The following is a 19,435-nucleotide window of genomic DNA, read 5'->3' as shown; positions in this document are numbered from 1 at the left end:
TTGGCCGATCATGGAGATTACGGTTGTGTTTTCTTGATCGGATGCAGCGGGGGAGGCCACATGGCACTGCGCGTTGGTGCAGTGGAGCTACATCCCGAGGTGAGGAAACATCCCTGCTTCGCGGGGAGGGATCCGTTTCCTTTTTTTTTTTCTTCGGTAGGATATCCGTACGTTCCCTTCGGTATTGGAGTTGGTGGGTGAGGAATCAAAGAAGAAGATGGATGGGATGTGAAATCTGAGCACGTGACGATAGATTTTTTTTTTTTTTTTTTTGACCGAGTGAGGAGGGTGGAGAAGGGTAGAGTTGGGATTTCAGAATAGGAGTGGGTGGGAGAGCGGCCGGATGTCAAAGAAAAATGATCCTATGGGTCGGTAATTACTCAATCGGTGAACTTGGGCTTGTTATTGCAGTGGAGTGGACCGGTAATTAAATTCCCTTTATAGTAAACAACCACCCCCACAAACCCCACGAGAAAATATTCGCTGCAACGTGGTACCCCCTCTGTCTCGCCCTCCACTTATGGCTCCAAAGCTTCTCACCCTCCCCTTCTTCCTCCTATGCCTCTCCCTGAGCTCCGCTCGCCTCCACCCTCTCGACCCTCTCACCCCTTCCGAGATCTCCACCATCCGCCGCATAATCAAAAACTCCAGCCTCGGCTCATCAAAATCACTGACCTTCCAGTACGTTGGCTTGGACGAGCCCGACAAGCCCGAGGTGTTCTCCTGGCTATCCGGCCACGCCGCCCCGCCACGCCGAGCCTTCGTCATCGCTCGGTCCGACAGGCAGACGCATGAAATCTACGTCGACATAACCAATCACTCCATCGCATCCGACAAGGTCTACAATGGCTTCGGATATCCCATGCTCAACTTGGAGGAGCAAGGGGAGGCCTCCGCCCTGCCGCTCAAGTACGAGCCCTTCATAGAATCGGTGAAGAAGAGAGGGGAGGATTTGAAGGACGTGGTGTGCACCACCTTCAGCGTGGGGTGGTTTGGGGAGGTCAAGCAAGGGAAGAGGCTGCTCAAGATATTGTGCTTCATGGAGGGGGATACGGTGAACTTTTACGCGAGGCCGTTGGAGGGGATAACGGTGGTGGTGGATTTGGACGCCATGGAGATCGTGGAATATGAGGACAGGTTCAGTGTTCCCGTGCCCAAGTCGGTCGGTACGGACTACCGAGCCTCGAAGCAGAAGCCACCGTTCGGGCCCAAGACAAAGCCCGGGGTGGTGGTCCAGCCGGAGGGAAAGGGGTTCGAGATCGATGGCCACACCATCAGGTTTGATCAATACTAACTCCCATCTATCAATATATGTATTAAGGCTCAAACCTGGGTGGTAATAGACCTAGAAGACCGGCATCAATTAAGCCCTCAGGTTTAAGTTATGAATCAGACCACCATCCAATTCCAAGCAGCAGCGGAAACATCCACTGCATAGCAGATCCAAAACAAAACCAGAGTATATATCCTGGCTTTTTCAAACCAATTTGCACCTCTGAAATATTGCTACCAAGTAGTCCAGTGGATCCCACTATTTCTCGTCAATTGGCTTAGAAGTCCTGCTAAGACGTCACGCCATGCATGGATGTGGTCCAGGCCAGCTGTTATATATATATATATATATAAAGATTCCACGCTTACGTTGTTCTCCATCGACTTAATCACAGGTGGGCCAACTGGGCCTTCCACTTGAGCTATGACGTCCGGGCTGGCTCCATCATCTCCCTAGCATCCATTCAGGAGAACGACAACGAGACCCACCGGCGAGTACTGTATAGGGGCTACGTATCGGAACTCTTCGTACCTTACATGGATCCATCTGAGGAATGGTACTACAAGACATTCTTCGATGCCGGGGAATTTGGTTTTGGGCTTTCAATGTCTTCCTTGGAGCCCATGGCTGACTGCCCGAGCAATGCTGCATTCATGGACGTTTACTTTGCTCACCAGGATGGTGAGCCCATCCCGATTAAGAATGCTTTGTGTGTGTTCGAGCGCTACGCTGGAGATGCTTCTTGGCGGCACACAGAGACTGAGATTCCAAAAGAAGTGGTGAGTCTTCAGTTTTCTAGGAGCAAGTAGTGTTCTTTAAGAGTGAATTTGTTTTTTTTATATTTGAATTTTGTGGTGTCTTCTTGCAGATTACGGAGGTTCGACAAGACGTGAGCTTGGTTGTGAGGATGGTTTCCACGGTTGGAAATTATGACTATGTGATTGATTGGGAGTTCAAGACTGACGGCTCTATAAGACTTGGGGTAATGTTTCCAGAATAATACTAGTCTACTGTTAAGATTCCACCGCAAAAAATTTCTATGCCAGTCTTTTTCTTGGCACCAATTAGTTTGAGTAAGCTCCAACGGACATCGAGTACTAACGGCGAATCCAACGCGCGCATTTCACCTACTCCGGCTGAAAAGTCAAGGACTAGCTTCTCTCACACGTCGCACTTATCTCTCATGCATATATACCTTTGTCGATGCATGGATCCTTTATAGAATCCAAGTGCACCCATCACCAAACCCATGAGCCCCCTTGTGCGCACATCTCATGTATCTACTGATGCTATTGCTTTCGTTCCTTTGTATGACAAACCATCATGCATGCGCACACTAATCCCCAACTTTGAACCCTTGCATTAAGGCTCTACAGCATGGGGACCTCGAAAAGAAGACCCACCCCGGGCCTCCGTGGATATTTTTATAGGATTGGACTTAAAATTCCATAGGAATCGAACTGTTGACCCATTTAGCTTATATTTTCTAAGAGCCTATGTATCCAGATCCAATCTAGATCTTAGTCTTTGAGTTGGATGGTGTTTGGTTGACACAGGATCATCATATTTAAATGGATGGCTTAATCCATGAATCTTATAGGATTTTCAATTCAATATCCAAACAGATCCTCAACTATGCTAATTTCCTTAACTTCGTTGCAGGTATCGCTAACAGGAATCCTGGAGGTCAGGGCTGCTCCCTTCACCCATGTAGACCAAATAATCAATGATGAACACGGCACTTTGATAGCTGAGAACACCATAGGGGTCTACCACGATCATTTCATCACCTCCTACCTCGATCTCGATATAGATGGATCCAACAATTCCTTCATCAAATCCAAGCTTAAGACAGTGAGGGTGACCGACGGCGAGACACCCAGAAAGAGCTACTGGACCATCATCAAGGAAACAGCAAAGACCGAAGCCGATGCACGCATCGATATTGGCTCGGAGTCAGCTGAGCTTCTGATCGTTAATCCTAACAAGAAGACCAAGCTGGGGAACAGCGTAGGCTATCGGTTGATCAGCAATGGGGCGACAGCAGCTTCTCTGCTCACAGATGACGACTATCCTCAGATAAGGGCGAGCTACAGTAAGAAGCAGGTCTGGGTGACCGCATACAACAAGTCGGAGAAGTGGGCTGCCGGGCTTTATGCGGACGAGAGCAGAGGTAACGACAACTTAGCCGTGTGGAGCCAAAGGTATGTGGCCGCCTCCCATTAAACAAAGTGAACGTGGAAGACTATCTAAAAAATATCACACACATTGGCACATCCTTGAGAAAAAATAAGGACAATACGTTAAGGGTGAAACTATTGCATGTCATACATAGTAGTCTTGGCCAAGGATCCATTTAGTTGAAGGAAATAATATACGTGCTAGTTGTGCATATATTTTATACGAAGACACATCACAGATGTTAGGAAAAACACGAGGAATGAGATCGCTAGGGACACAAACAAAGTAAATTTGGTCTCCTGATTGAATTATGGAACTTAGGATAAAATTAGGGCCCAATGGAGACATTTATGTATTGGTATGGCTAGTACCTGGCACGGTACTTGATTATAAAAATGTATCCATAATATAATTAGGTCACGCTCAGTTTGAGTTGATCAACGACCAACTGCATGCAGGTCAAATCAAGGCAAACTTTAGGTAAGCTTGTAATGTGTAATATCACAGATTATCTCAAAGCTTTTTAAGAATATGTTACTATGATAAACATTGAAAATAAAAAGTTTTACGAAGACACCATGGCCACAAAAACCTTCTGGCCAATACTGAGAATGTAATTCTCCATTTGAGAGTAGAGATGGGCAATGGGCTAGGCTGCTCACGACTCAGCCCGACCCGACACGAGGCGAGCTATGCCAGGCATGGTCCATCGGCTATAGTGTCGTACTAGTTACTGTACCAGAACTGGTACGGCTCATAAAAAGGAGGCCGAGCTAGGTTGGGATTTTTTGGCCCGCAGCCTAGGCCCGGCACTGCCCATAAGGGCCTGAGCCAGCACGACCCATAGGTCAGGCATGGCACAGCCCCCGTGCCAGCCAGGCTCAAGGCATGGTTTGTTTAGGATTTTTTAATTTTTTTTTAAAAATATGCACGAATAAATTAAAAAAAATATAGGGGACTAGAGTTTAAATATAAAGCCACCTTGTTAGATGGAGGATTTGGTATGGACCCCTACTAGTTTATTAATAAATTTCAAAATGATATAAGAAAGGAGGGAGGCTAGGTCTGACCTCCGGAGTACAATGAAGAGGTAGAGAAAATAAATAGAATTATAGCGGTGACCCACCTCAATAATTAAAAAAATTAATATAATAAAAAAAAGATAAAATCATACCAACTTTTCTCTGCTCTCACTGAATTCCTTCAAGATCCTCCCTCTGCTCCCTGCTTTTCTATGCTAGCTTGATAAAAATCCTACTAATTGTCAGACTTGTTTGTATCGTCGTCATTAAAAGATGTAGTAGAATGTCTATCTTTATCTTGAAGTCTCACCTCTGCATCCAATCAATCTTTGAAGCAGAGCAGTATCTCCACCATCTCATCAATCATCCGACTTCTCTTTTCGTCAACAACATGCCGATCTGCGCTAAAAGTAGATTTCGATACTATAGTGGACATCAGCATAGCTAAAATATCGCATGCAATGGCAAACAAAATAGGATATTGATTTTTAATATTTTTCCATCAAGCTAACATATCTAGATTATCTATTTGATTTTCATCATTTGTAGAATCATTTCTTAAATAAAATTCTAGTTCACTATTTAATGCAAATGAAGAAGATACAGATAAACTTGAAGTATGTGTCTGTCTTCTATGTACAATAAAATTAAAAATAGATGATGAACGAGAAATACTAGAAGAAGTGATAGAGCTTTGTGCTGGTAATATAGATCTACAAATTTTTTCATCATATAAAGCATAAATATCATAAAGAAGTTTTATTATCTCAACTTTAGTGGGTTCAGGATCTAGTATCATACTTTCACAATATACATCAAATAAAATTAGCACACCACTCAATTTAACTCATAGATCAAATACAGTAGCTAAATTATGCATAAAAATATCTTGTTCCAATATTCATTTCATTTAGATTCCATTTGTTCAATAATAGGCATTAAACATCATCAAATTTATATTCTGCAAATTTCCTGCTAATATCAAATGCTTATTATAAAAACGAACATAAAATTGAATAATAAATATCAAAAAAATATTAATAGCATTATAAAAAGTTATCAAAAAATCTTTCAAAATTTTAGCTTTAATCCAATCAATTTCAATCAATATAAAATCTAATCCACGGTTATTAATATAGGCACTTAATAAGTGTTTATATGGATATGCATCATGTATTATGGTATATGTTGAATTCTAACAAATCATTACATTAAGTTTAAATTTTTTAAAATATTTATCATGATCTATATACAGTTACTTAAATTCTTGAAGTCTTGCTCTTGAAGCATGAATAAAAGAAACTATATTTCTAATTTTTGAAATTATATCTTGGACCATGCCCATGCCAGCTTGTATAGAAAGATTTAAGATATGACATGCACATCTAATATGCAACAACTAGCCACTTAAAATGGGATGCAATGAGTTCTTCAATAATATAACAACAGAATTATTATTAGATGCATTATCAAAAATAATAGATATGATTTTATCATTAATTTTAAATGAACATGCCATTTGATAAATAATATTTAAAATTTATTGTCCAGAATGTGAAAAATTTAAAAGCATAAAAAGCAAGATATGTTTATTTAAATTCAAGTTATTATCAATATAATGAGCAGTAATAGAAATAAAATAATTGCTACCTACCGATGTTGACCAAATATCAGAAATTAATAAAACTTTTGAATTTAAGATAGAGAGAGTTTCAATTAAATTTTATTTCATTGTTAAAAAATTTATCATAGCTACCCTTTTAAAAGTACGCCTACTAGTTCTTTTGTAAGCAGACTGTAGGGCTTTCGTCTGCTACTAGCACAACTATAAAATTTAGTATATTTTTTTATATTTTACTTTCCAGACTCTATCAACAAGAACTCTTTCAAAATCCACCAAACTGTACTAGTCTTCTTATGGGAAGATGTTTGACTTTGAGTAGTTTCAGAGGGAGTAGGAGTAACGGGATTAGTTTCCTCTCTATCAGAAACAGGAAGAACGCCAAAATAGCTCTCATCATAAGATGTCATTTTTAAATTTATAAATTAAAAAATAAAAACTAATCGAAGGTGAAGGAATTGAGTAGAGGCAGCACCGAGATTTGTGAGCTTCCTCTTGTGCTCCTTGACGAGGACCTCCTCTTGTGCTCCTTGACGAGGACCTCCTCTTGTGTAATACTTGAATACTTGCTAAATACAAACTAAAAATTAAATTACTATAACACTTACAAGATTATTAGAAGGAAAAAATAGTAGTAGCAGGAAAGGGAGAAGAGTAATTTAGTATGGTGAGAATGAGAGAGGACGAGGCTATTTATAGAAATTTATAAATTTTTTTTCTCAAAATACCCCTCAAAATAGCTATTATACGGCTGTTGGGAGAGATAAAAAGATAAAAAAAATCAAAAAATAGTCATTTTTGTCCGTTTTGGACTGAAATGGGCCTGGGTCAGGCTGTGCTAGGCCCGACCCATAACGGCCTCAAATAGGCCGTGCCTGGCACGGCCTGTAACGGGCATAAACGGACCATGCCGGCACAGCACGGTCCGTTTGTAATTTTTTTTTTAAAAAAAAAAGTTTACGAGCAAACAGGCCATGCTAGGCATGGGCTGCCACTCACCGAGCCTAAGGCCGTACCAGGCTGAGGCCTGATGCTTATCGTGCCGTACTAGGTACGGTCTATTTAGTCTCAGACCTAATGGGCCTGGGTCAGATCGTGCCAGGCACAGTATGCTCGCCAGTTTTAGAGAATGCAATTCTCATGTATCATTTCTTGTCCCGATCAAATTTAAAAGCATTGTTGAACTCTATTTTTGGTCATTTCGAAAAGATAAAAACTAATGCAACCAAACGTAAATAAAAAACAATGGAAGTCATTTCGAAAAGATAAAAACTAATGCAACCAAGCGTAAATATAAAACAATGAAACGAATATCTTTTAAGTGGACATACTGGATATAAGGACTTTGATCGTATAGGTCAAAAGAGTGCAGTGGTTTAACTTTAAGCAATTCTAGAGATTGAGCAATACAAACCACCAAAAAGTGCAGATCTAAACTTTAAAGAATGTGTTCTTTAACGATATGTGGTTTCACGAAAACTTCAAACGCACAACCTAAAGGGAACGAAACCTTCAGGGATTCAAAATCCTCCATTACTTGCCAGCAGCAAATCTTCATCATTAAACACTACAATTTGTATGGTTACCCTGTTTTTCTCAGCTTCTCTCCCGCCTCCTATTCATTTTGTTGTTCCTTGACATCAAAAAAGTGATGAACTTTCAAACTGACGGGTGGTCTTTGTAATAACCAATAAAGTTGGCACTTAAATGCCCATAAAATGTAACGATTAATATGGATTTCATTGATGATCAATGCAGGAACCGAGTAATTGAGGATACAGATATTGTATTATGGTACACAGTTGGTTTCCATCACATCCCTTACCAAGAAGATTTCCCATTGATGCCAATGTTGAGTGGTGGGTTGGAACTTAGGCCTTCCAATTTTTTTGAGAGCAATCCATTAATCAAGACTAAACCCAACAAGCATTTCCAGTGGCCCAACTGCACCAACAATTCTTAGAAGAAGGTCTTCAAAGCACAAATCATCAATGACTGAAAATAAGGAATCAAGAAGACCGACATTTCCATTGATTCAAAAAATTATCGCAGATGTATTCGTGACTTTAAGATTGTATGTTTGTTCCATACCATGACTCTGAAAAGGATTTACATGCTTGTTCTAATTGGTCATGTTGGGCCACCAACAATTCTTAGAAGAAGGTCCTGAAAGCACAAGGAATCAAGAAGGCCTACATTTCCATTGATTCAAAAATTATCGCAAATGTATTCGTGACTTTAAGATTGTATGTTTGTTCCATATCATGACTCCGAAAAAAATTTACATGCTTCTTCTAGTTGGTCATTTTCAGTATTTGTGTCGCACAAGATTTCATTATAGTATACAGTAAACAAAGTTTCTAAGCCATACACGTACATTTCCAGCTCTAGACATCATATCGATGTCCATGCCCATGAGATCTCAGTATTCCAAGGAGGCTGATACTACTAAGAAAATCTAATTTTGGGGACAAAAGAGAACTCCTGCCACTAGTTGAAGACATTTAGCAAAGAAAATGAAGTACTCAATTTAGGTATGAAGGGTGGCTAAGAAACTGAACTGCCCAGAAAGTTATCCTGATAATTGACATGCTCTTTAATCATTGAGAGACAAATGATGGAGAGACATCCCTTGAAAATCCCAGATAACAGCCATGATATGAGGAAGGAGATGAATGTTTAACTTATTCAAGCATAAAGCCTAAGTTTTCTAATTTATATTAATGATAACTAGCCAATAAAATGTTATCATTTACGAAAGCAACAACAAAAAGCTCTCTAAGGTTGAGGGCTTCTGAAATAGCTTTATTTTGTGGCAGGTTATAATGAAGAATGTGATTTACACTGGGAAATTTATCCAAATCAAGAAAAATTTATTTGGTCAGCCAAGTTTTCAGCTAAAGCAGACTCCTCTATTCCTAGGCCTAACTCCACTTCACCAAGCTATAAATACTAGTAGGTTATTCATTACATATTATTCACTAAATTTTATTTTATTTAGTTAAAGTAAACTAAATTTATTTGAGACGCACAAAAATCCCTAAGTAAATTCACAACAAATCCAGCTCGTGTGTAATTTGGCTTATTCTTATTGAAACTAAAACCATTTAAATGACTCGGATTGAATGCACTGTAAGTCTTCGCTTGAATCACAATCCAAACTAGACTCATCTTTCCATCTAAGCCGCGTCATCAAATAAGCCTATTATATCGAAGAATCCTTCTAAAGTAATTCATTCAAATCCTAAAAGTCAACCTCCACAGAATTAAAACGCACGTAATCCCATAATTTGTTCCATTCTGGTGTCCAAATACGCCCCCCACCACACACACCAAACCGCAAGAAAATATGTCAGACCAGCTTTCACCCAAATAATACCCACAATAGATATGACTGCAGAAGCATGGCTACAAAATCATGACCCGACATCAAATCAGCCATCTTGTTAAGGTGTCACCGGTTCAGCTAGCTAATATTGGATGGTCAAGCTTCAGCCAGAGCACCTAGAATTGTTTAAGATACACCATGTGATTGGCAGACAATACAACTCGAGTTTTTATTTACTCATGAAACAGTCAAATATCAGATTAAACATGGGTATTGAACCTCTTTTTCTTTTGTCACGGATTCTTAGGTTGTATTTGGTATATTGCCAGACAGTGATAATCTGAATTATCCGCAATCTAGATAGATTGCCAGTAATGTTGATTTCTGTATTTAATACATGTAGATAATATTGCAGTAAAATTATTGAAAATCTTGATTGATATATTTGGTATAACAATCATATTACTGGTAATATATTATCAAATTCTCAAAATACTCTTAAATCAAATATTAGTTTAACATTTTAAACTATTTATTTAATTTTTTAATGATAAAATTTATTATATGAAAAAATTTATTATTTTTTAATACTTATTATTATTATTATTATTATTATTATTTTCCTTTTCCTTCCCCTGTACGCCACACCCCGATCCTCTTCCCCCCACCCTTGACCGTCGCGCCTCCGACACCATCCCCGACTGTTGCGCATCTGGCACCGCACCTTGGCCTCACTACCCTCATCCCTATTGCCATCGCCACCGCTTCGCTCCGCCTCCTCCCGATGCCCTTCCTCACCACCATCATCCCCCTCGACCCCGCCTTTGCTACTTTTAGCACCTTTGCCAGATCCCTCGGCCGCCATTCCACCATCATGAAGTCCACCCCCTCCAGCTCTCCCATCACCTCCTCCGCCTCCCCAACCACCACCCCCTGCTCCGCTGCTGGCAGCCTTGCTATCCACATCACCTTCTCGTACTCCGCTGCCGACCTCTCATTCGGGACATTGCACACGTGCCGCCCACTAGTGTGCCGTGCGGCAACCTCGAGGTCGAGGCTGATGGCGGCGGCACCGTCGCCGTGCTCCTAGACGGGGTTGGGGGGGAAGGGGCATTGAGAGGACGGTGGTGGAGGGGGTGGGGTCTGAGAAGACGGTGGCGGAGAAGAGGGGAGCTTGAGAGGATGGTGGCGGGGCCGGGGGGAGGGGGCACTGAGAGGACGGTGGAGGAGGAGAGGGGGTAGCTCACCGACGACATGGGAGGAGGGTAAGCACCGTGAGAGGAGAAGAGGAACAGCACATGGAGAAGAGGACAGGGGTAATTTTGTCTAAAAAATTTATTATCAAATTACCACATCTTCGATAATCTGGATAACCACCCATTGCTCAAGCAATTTGGATTGCCTCGTGAGAGGCTATCCAAATTACCAATGCAAGATAGATTGCCATTAAAAATGAATACCAAACATAGTTATCCAGTGGGCCTAATTTAAATTACTGGCAATCTGGATAGATTGCCTGCTACCAAATGCAACCTTAGAAATTTCATTTGTTATATCTCCCGAATAACCCCCATCAAAAAGAAAAAAGAGCTAGTGTTTTCCTCTTCTCAAGGATTTGGGTTCACTTTTTTGTTAACCACCACAGAAGCATCAGTTGATCTATAGCAGCCTAGGTAGCCATTCTCTCCATTATAGCTAGCTCTTTGTTATTTGATCTCATAAAATTCAACTTGAAATCTGAAAAGAATCAAGTTTTGTTCCACCTTAGCATATAGATATTCCCCTCCTGAATAAAAGATAAAACAGGAGTACTTGAGCTGGATTCAACAATCCCGGTTCCATTTAATAATTATCACCGACTAATCCAAAACAAAAGTGATAATTTTCACTTATATCAACAGAATCACTCTTAGCTAATTCAATTATACACTTCATATCAATTTCAGTACCTGGATGTTTTCTATTTAACTTTGCAGCATTGCTCCTTTTTTTTTTTTTTTTTTTTAATTTGACATCTGACACAGTTCCATTGGTACTATGCATGTTTTAGTTAGTAGAGTAATTCTTGGTGCACCGCGTGCTTTGCAAAAGAAAATGACTTGAAGCACGCTGCGATCGCCGCTTGATCCACGTAGCACGAAACGAGCGCACCCCGTAACTGTCATCTTAGTAGTCTGACGCCAAATTTAATAAGACAAAATATTCTCGGAGTGCACGGAGGCACACGTGACAGAGAGTTAATACATATAAGGTTAATTTTTTAAAAATTTTATACAATAAAAATATTTTTTCTCCAAAATATTTTTTTTTTATTTTTTTATATACGATCATTACAAATATTTTTATTTTCTCTTCTCCCTCAATTCATTCTCTTGCTGCCCTAGCCCCTGATTATCCAAGGTTTCTCCCGCAGCCAGCATTGTATGTCCGAGATTGTTGCATGCATTAACCTGCATCAATTTTTTTAAGACAACATGTTATACCCATTAGATTTATCTTTCCAATTATATTTTCTTTTTTCATCTTTAAAATTTCTTTATCATAGTAGCTTTGCTATGCGGTAATTAAATGAAATTAATTAATGCATTAGGTGGGCTTTTTTTTGACCTCTTTCTTCATGTTAGTGTAATGGAAAGTAAATTTGGAGATACAGAAAGTCATACTCGGGCAACAGAATATCATAATCGCAATCAGAAAGTTATATAGCAGAGCAGCAGCAACATCGAAGCCTTTCTCTGCCATTCTATAACTTTCTAGCTAACGATCATGATCTTCTGATGGCTGTTACGACATCCTATTATCTTTGCATAACATCCAGAAGCTTCTTTGACTTGTCGCTATGAGGAGAAGTCATAAAGGAAGCAACAGAACGTTATAGACGGGCAACAAAATGTTATAACCATATTCGAAAAGTCATACAGCATAATAGCCAGCAACATCGAAGCCTTCCTTTGCCATTCTATGATTTTCTAATCGACGAACATGATCTCTAGATGGCTGTTGCAATATCTTTTTACTTTTGTATGACATCCTGAAGCTTTTTTGATCTGTCGCTGCGACGGAAAGTCATAAAGAAAGCAACAGAATCTCATAGATGGACAATAGGATGTCATAACCGCTATCGAAAAGCCATACAGTATAGCAGCCAAAGAGTCTAAATAATATTTTTCGGTTAATTTTTTTGGATGAGATTTTAGGTTGTGATATATATTCTTCTAAGGCTAACTAGTTCTCTTTCTTGAAGTTCATTGGCTCGCTAATTAGACTTTAGAGGGCCAACTAATTGGCACCTGTCTCTTAGTTTTGAATGGTGATGATCCCATTATATTTCTCAAAAAAAAAAAAAGATATGGGTATCAACAATGTATTTTCTCATATCTCTGCCAATCCCTGAATCCAATACTAGTTATAAACCAAATACATTGGAGGATATGGCCATTTTTTTTTATTTTGATTTCAATTACGAATCAAATTCATTTTGAATAAAATTAATGGGAAATTCTTTGTGGATCGTGGGTGTTGTAGACAATTCGACACAGAGTGCACCATCATGCTTGATTAGTCCACATAGCCACCACTTTTCAATGCACATTTAATGCCTGTAATTTTATTTTTTTGTTGAAAATTTTTAATGACGAAAATATCCCTTCTCTTTGAAAAAAATTATGATATTTTGTGGCTTATTATGACATTTTGTGAAAAAATTATAACTTTTCATGCACAAAAAGTTATAATTTGATCCAGTATGTCATAATATGGGAGCGGCATTTTTGTCAAACCACTTTTCAATGCATATTTAATGCCTGCAGTTTTACTTTTTCGTTTGAAATTTTGAATGATAAAAATACCCTTCTTCTTTGAAAAAAATTATGACATCATGTATCAAATTATAATTTCCTGTATAACGATGTCAAAATATGGCTTAGGATGTTATAATATGAAAAGATATTTTTGTTCAACCACTTTTTCAATGCGTATTTAATGCTTGCAGTTCTGCTTTTTCGTTTAAAAATTTTGAATGACGAAAATACCTCTGCTCTTTGAAAAAAATTATGATATCTTGTAGCATATTTTTATATTATGCGTCAAATTATGATTTTTTACATTTATGATGTCATAATATGAATATAAGATGTCATAATTTTTTTCAAAGAGCAGTGATATTTTCATGATTCAAAATTTTAAACAAAAATATAAAATTATAATATTAAATGTGTATTGAAAAATGGTGACTATGTGGACCAATCAGATAAGATGGTGCGCTCAATGTCGGATTTTCTACACCACCCGTGGTGCACAAAGAATTTCTCTAGAATCAATACCTTGGAAGAGCTCTCAAAAGAAATTCTTAGGCCATATTTACTTAAGATAAAAATAAAATTTTATTTTTGGATTAATTAAATCTCTGTTTGGTTAAAGTTTCCAGGATGGTGGGTTAGGTTAAGGAAAAAAGTGAAAAAGTAAGATAAAAATAATTACTGTTTTTTGGGCCATTGATCAAATAGCTTCAATCCATCCAAAAAGTACAGATTGGTGAAGTTTAACAAGATAATCCACCTCCAACCCCAGGTATCTTGCAACCAAACGTTACTTCTTCTTCTTCTTTCTGTTTTTGTTTTGTTTTTGTTTCTGTTTCTGTTTCTGTTTTTGTTTTTTTTTTTATCTTTTTTTTTTTTTTTTGTATAGTGGGAGTTGAAACTTCACTTCAAATCTCTCAAAAAGGAACAACCTATGTCTCAATCAAGTGAAAGAAGTAGAGATAATAAAGCAAAAAATCAAAAATAGATCACATTGTCTCCTTAGGCATTATGTGGTTAAACAATTAGGGTGGTTGGCTTCATAATGAGTAAATCTAGAGGGATGTTAGGTTCGTTATCAAAGCTCAAATCGAAATCAAAATAGATTGAAATGAAAATCAAAATGGCCATACACCTTAAGTTTTTAGTTTGTGATCAAAATCAAAATTTGAATTAGAATCAGAGTGAAGATTTGAATTCTTAGAAAAGAGTCAGAATTCGATTTTAAGAAGATTAGATTATTATCATTTTATCTTTAAATGGGAATTGAAATGAGACTTTTTCAATCAAATTCTCGGAGCGAGAGTTGTCCATTTTCATTCTCATTCTATGCTCAATTTTCTCCAACCAAACACTCCTCTAACATATACAAATAACTTTTAGTATTAACATACCATATGTATTGCTCAATTCCTACGTCTGTGTATGCATTGCTGCACATGCTTGGTCAGCCCTTCCGTCGATGAGGACTTTAGATGCTTGCTTGGCATATATTGGCACTTTTTTAGGCATCTGACCCTGCAAGAATATTCTTTTGGAAGTATCTTATCATTTACTAATTTATTTATTATTAACTATCATTTTGACTTTCTATCATGGGATGTGTTCTTATCATGTTGTGTATATACAAGAGTGATGCTCCCACGAACAATCTTTTTAATTATGAATAATTTATGTGCTGACATGGCATGAGTGCATCTGGCACAATCACATCAACAATATTTAGGGTGGAAATTACAGGAAATGGACCTCTTCAAATTTCAAGTATTTAGATTGTTGTCAGTTAACCAAAATACTGCAAGTCAAACAGCATTTGAAAGTATTTTGACATTATTTTATTTTACAGCCAGTGACTATAAATGCAAATTGTAATTAATAAAATAGATTTTAGAGGCATTTTTGTGATGAATTTAAGTTCCAACCAAGATAGTAGTTGGTGAAGACATAATTACTTTGTTATATTATCATCGAACACAGTTACAAATAAAATTTTATTTTACTGCAACTACAAATCCACTAAACCAAATAGGAGGAATGCAGGCGTAAACACAGTAACTACAATCATATATAACCTTAGTTAATGCATTTCCCCACTTAAAGCACTTTACGATATTTTCACCCACAACCACCATTTAGTCTTCGCCTTCTCGCAACTACCACCCATCACCTTTGCCGCCGATGTGAGGAAGCAACAGCACTCGGCCCCCTCTTCGTTGCCAACTCACTACCTCTTGCCAACCGCGGCTCGAGAGACGTCAAAGCTACTTGGTTCTCTCCGGCATTGCGCTGTCATTGGATATGAACGGGGAAGGGAGATCTAAACACCAAGGAAGATGACACCGACACAGTGGCGGCGGCGGCGGCGAACACCGAACGGTGATCCATTAGTTCATCCGGGTGATGCTGCGGAGATAAAAGCAGATGTGGGCCTTCCACACCGCCTAATCTGTAGAGGCCATGTCTGGTGGACCAAGCCAATAGCAGCACACGCACAAAAACTGATAAAACGGGGAAGTGCATGATACACATGCATTTACGTGCATTGTTTTTTTTTTTTTTTTTTGCTGATACAAACGAAGGATCATATTTTTTTAATATAAATATAATTAAAAAAATTAAAAAATAAAATATCCTATATAATCCATGGACAAGCGTTGTTCTGGCGTCAGATTCAATCTTTAGGATGCTCAGTAGCAAAAAATACAATTCAATCTACCGTATTATTTGTCTTCTCAAAAATATATCAAATAAATATTATGATGAAAAAATAAAAAAGCTCTCGATGTCATGGAGAAGCAGATGGGCTTTCAAATGTATTGTTTTACGGTGATCCATCAGCCAACCAATAATTAGTAGTACTGGGATATACCGGCTGGCCCCTGTATGCCGACTTATCCTCGGAACGGTCCGACCGACGTCCGACTCTACCCACTGGACGAACATATGACTCCGACAATGACTGTCGATAATATCCGATCAAAGGTATGCCGGCCAAACAGACCAATGCTGTTTCCAACCGGCCGAACCCATATCACCGACTCACCGTCGGGGGTGACAGTCGACGTCCGACTTCTACAAGGCACCAGATCAGCCGATGGTGTTTTCGAGTCATCACCCAACATCCCGGCAACCAAATACCGACATATAGTTGGCCAGCCCGTCCAAACACCGTACAACCGCTATGGGCTGTTGTCCTGCCAAGGACATGCTGTACGACCGCCATGGGGCATTGTCCTGCCAAGGACATGGGTTAATTCCAATGACTTGACAACCTACGATGATTTGATAGCCCCCGACGAGTTGATAACTCTCCAGTTGTCTACACCATTAATGGCGGGACCATACCGTATTCTACTATAAAATGGGGTAAGGCAACAGTTTTGGTAAGCTCTCTCTCTCCCACTGAGCCCCTGGGTTTTTCCACTGTTGCCTAGTCTCCTCTCTGACTTGAGCGTCGGAGGGTCCCCGTCGGAGGTATCTCCAGTCAATAAGGACTTTCCTTGCAGATGCGTGTCCCCGGCGATCAGGCGACGAGGGGATTGGCCGCAACAGATTTGGCACGCCAGAAAGGGGGGTCAATGGAGGTAAGACAGCGAGCTCCATAGAGCTTGAAAAATCTCTCGAGATGACAAAGACCAGGGCTAAGCAATCGAGAGCTACCGGATCGGAGAGGCACTCTTCCCATCGGGAAGAGGCCCCTCCTTTACCCTCCATGGCGGAACCCAGCTCTCCGCATCCGATGGTGACCACGGAGGCACAGATTGCGGCGATCGTGCGGCAAATGACTGTTCTGACGGACGCGGTCAAAAACCTCCAACAACAACCGACCCAGTTACCGCAACTGCCAGTGGAACAATCGGCGGTGCACCTGATGCCGTCCAGAAGCAGCAGCTGACGCCCGCATCAACTTCCGTCTCTTCCTCAAGAGTAGCCATCTTAGCACTCCCACCGAGAAGGGAGGAGGCGACCACGGCGTGACACCCACCGGTCTCGGCGTCCCTCTCCTTCCCAACTGGAGCGAGCGAGGAAGGAGAAGCGACTGCGAACACCGTCCGCCTTACTCTCAAATTCGTCGGAAGGTTCGATCCTTGGGATTTCTCAACACCGACAGTTGGATGACTATGAACGTAAGTTCGAAGAAATCGACCGTCGATTTGTCCAGCTCCAGGCGGATGGTCAGAAGTCTTCAAACGACGTCGACTTTCGGACCACCCAACCTCTCTCTCGATTTATCCTCGATGAACCAATCTCTAGTCGGTTCAAGATGCCTCATGTGGAGCCTTATGACAGCTCCACCGATCCAGTTGACCATCTAGAGAGCTACAAGGCTCTCATGACAATTCAAGGGGCAACTGATGCCCTCCTTTGCATCGACTTCCCCGCCATACTTCGTAAAGCTGCCAGGGCCTGGTTCTCCGGTCTTCGCTCAGGAGGTATCCACTCTTTCGGACAGCTCGAGCATTCTTTCGTGGTCCATTTCAGCACCAGTCGGAAACTGCCGCAAATCTCAGACAGTCTTTTCTCCCTCAAGCAAGGAGAAAATGAGACACTCCGACACTTTGTGACCCGATTCAATGCGGCCACACTTGAGGTTCGGGACCTCAACGAAGATATGGCTATCTCGACCATGAAGAGGGGGCTAAGGGGGTCCCGATTCACATATTTCTTGGACAAGACCCTCCTCCGGACATATGTCAAATTGCTGGAGCGCACGTACAAATACATGCGCGTGGACGAAGGAGCTTCCGATCGGTGCCTGATCGAAAGCACGGGCCAGAAGGAGAAGTGGAAGAAAAATCAGGCTCCTGCTGAACCCAGCAGGCCCTCGATCGATAAACGGGTCTCGCCCTGATGACGGAGCCCGAGATCGCCCCGACGACGGAGTCCGAGACTGATGCATCACAGGTATGACTCCTATACCCCTCTCTCTACTCCTCGTGCGCAGATCCTGATGGAGATCGAAGGAGAGGAATATCTACGACGGCCTCCGCCTCTGAAGGCAAAGGGCCGCGATCGAAGAAAATACTGCCGATTCCATCGGGGCCATGGTCACAACACCGAGTAATGCATCCAACTTAAGGATGAAATAGAGGCCCTTATACGATGAGGGTATCTCGAAAAGTATTGAAGGGACCTGCCGACTCGACCCCTTCCCGACCGACTACCCCAACCGACTGAAGAGGCAGCGAACAATCAGCCTACTGCTGGAGTCATCAACATGATCTCCAAACGATTGGACCGAGGAACGACTGCTAAAGGAGAGTCGACGAAGAGGCCACGCCAGGATAATGTAATCATTTTTACGGATGAAGATGCTTGGGGAATTCAAACTCCCCATGATGATGCTGTTGTTGTCTCGACAATAATAGCGAATTATGATGTAAAAAGAATTCTTGTTGATAATGAAAGTTCGACTAACATTTTATTTTACTCAACCTTCTTCCGAATGCGACTGTCGACCGACTCAGGAGAGTGTCTGCACCCCTAGTAGGCTTCACTGGGGAGGCCATCGCAGTGGAAGGAGAAATTGCTCTTCTTGTGACAGCTGGGGCCGAGCCACGATAAAGTACCATCTACATGACTTTCACGATCGTCCGAGTACCTTCGATCTACAACACCATACTTGGAAGATCCGATCTAAATGCTCTCAGAGCGATAGTCTCGATATATCACTTGCTGGTTCGGTTGCCGACTAAAAATGGAGCTGAAAAAATATGCGGAGATCAACAGCTCGCTCGACGATGCTTCCAAATCTCAACTCAAAATAATAAATCAAAAGATTTTCTGTCGGTCGACAAGTTGGACCAACGGAAAGAGGAGGAACAGGGTGAACCAGCTAATTTCCATCCTGATGGCAAAGAATCCTGAACGGATGGTCTAGGTCGGATCGCAGTTGTCCGACCCAGAGCGACAGTAGCTGATAGAGCTATTGAAGGCCAACGCTGATATATTCGCCTGGTCGGCAGCGGATATGTCCGGCATCCCTCCGAAAATAATGACTCACCGACTCAACATCACCCCTGGTATGAGGCCGGTGAGACAAAAGAAACGATCTTTCACCCCCGAAAGACAGAAGGCCATCGATGAGGAAGTAGACAAACTACTCGAGACGGGCTTCATCAGAGAAACTACATATCCCGACTGACTTGCCAATGTTGTCATGGTGAAGAAAGCCAACGAAAAGTGGGGGATCTGTATCGACTACACCGACCT

The 19,435-nt window shown here is 40.8% G+C and overlaps 1 protein-coding gene across 1 annotated transcript; it reads left to right on the top strand.

Moving 5' to 3' along the window:
• Positions 1–484: 484 nt before the first annotated feature.
• Positions 485–8,389, top strand: LOC140855682 (amine oxidase [copper-containing] alpha 2, peroxisomal-like). The gene is made up of 5 exons (XM_073252058.1): positions 485–1,278; positions 1,668–2,052; positions 2,142–2,255; positions 2,936–3,477; positions 7,856–8,389. Exons 1-5 carry the CDS (start codon positions 521–523, stop codon positions 8,058–8,060), a joined length of 2,004 nt encoding a protein of 667 aa, XP_073108159.1. The 5' UTR covers positions 485–520; the 3' UTR covers positions 8,061–8,389.
• The last annotated feature ends 11,046 nt before the right edge of the window (positions 8,390–19,435 follow it).

This window comes from Elaeis guineensis, chromosome 2, assembly GCF_000442705.2.
Source record: "Elaeis guineensis isolate ETL-2024a chromosome 2, EG11, whole genome shotgun sequence".
NCBI lineage: Eukaryota > Viridiplantae > Streptophyta > Magnoliopsida > Arecales > Arecaceae > Elaeis > Elaeis guineensis.
Note: the sequence above shows the minus strand (reverse complement) of the source record. Positions and strands in the feature narration are given on the sequence as shown.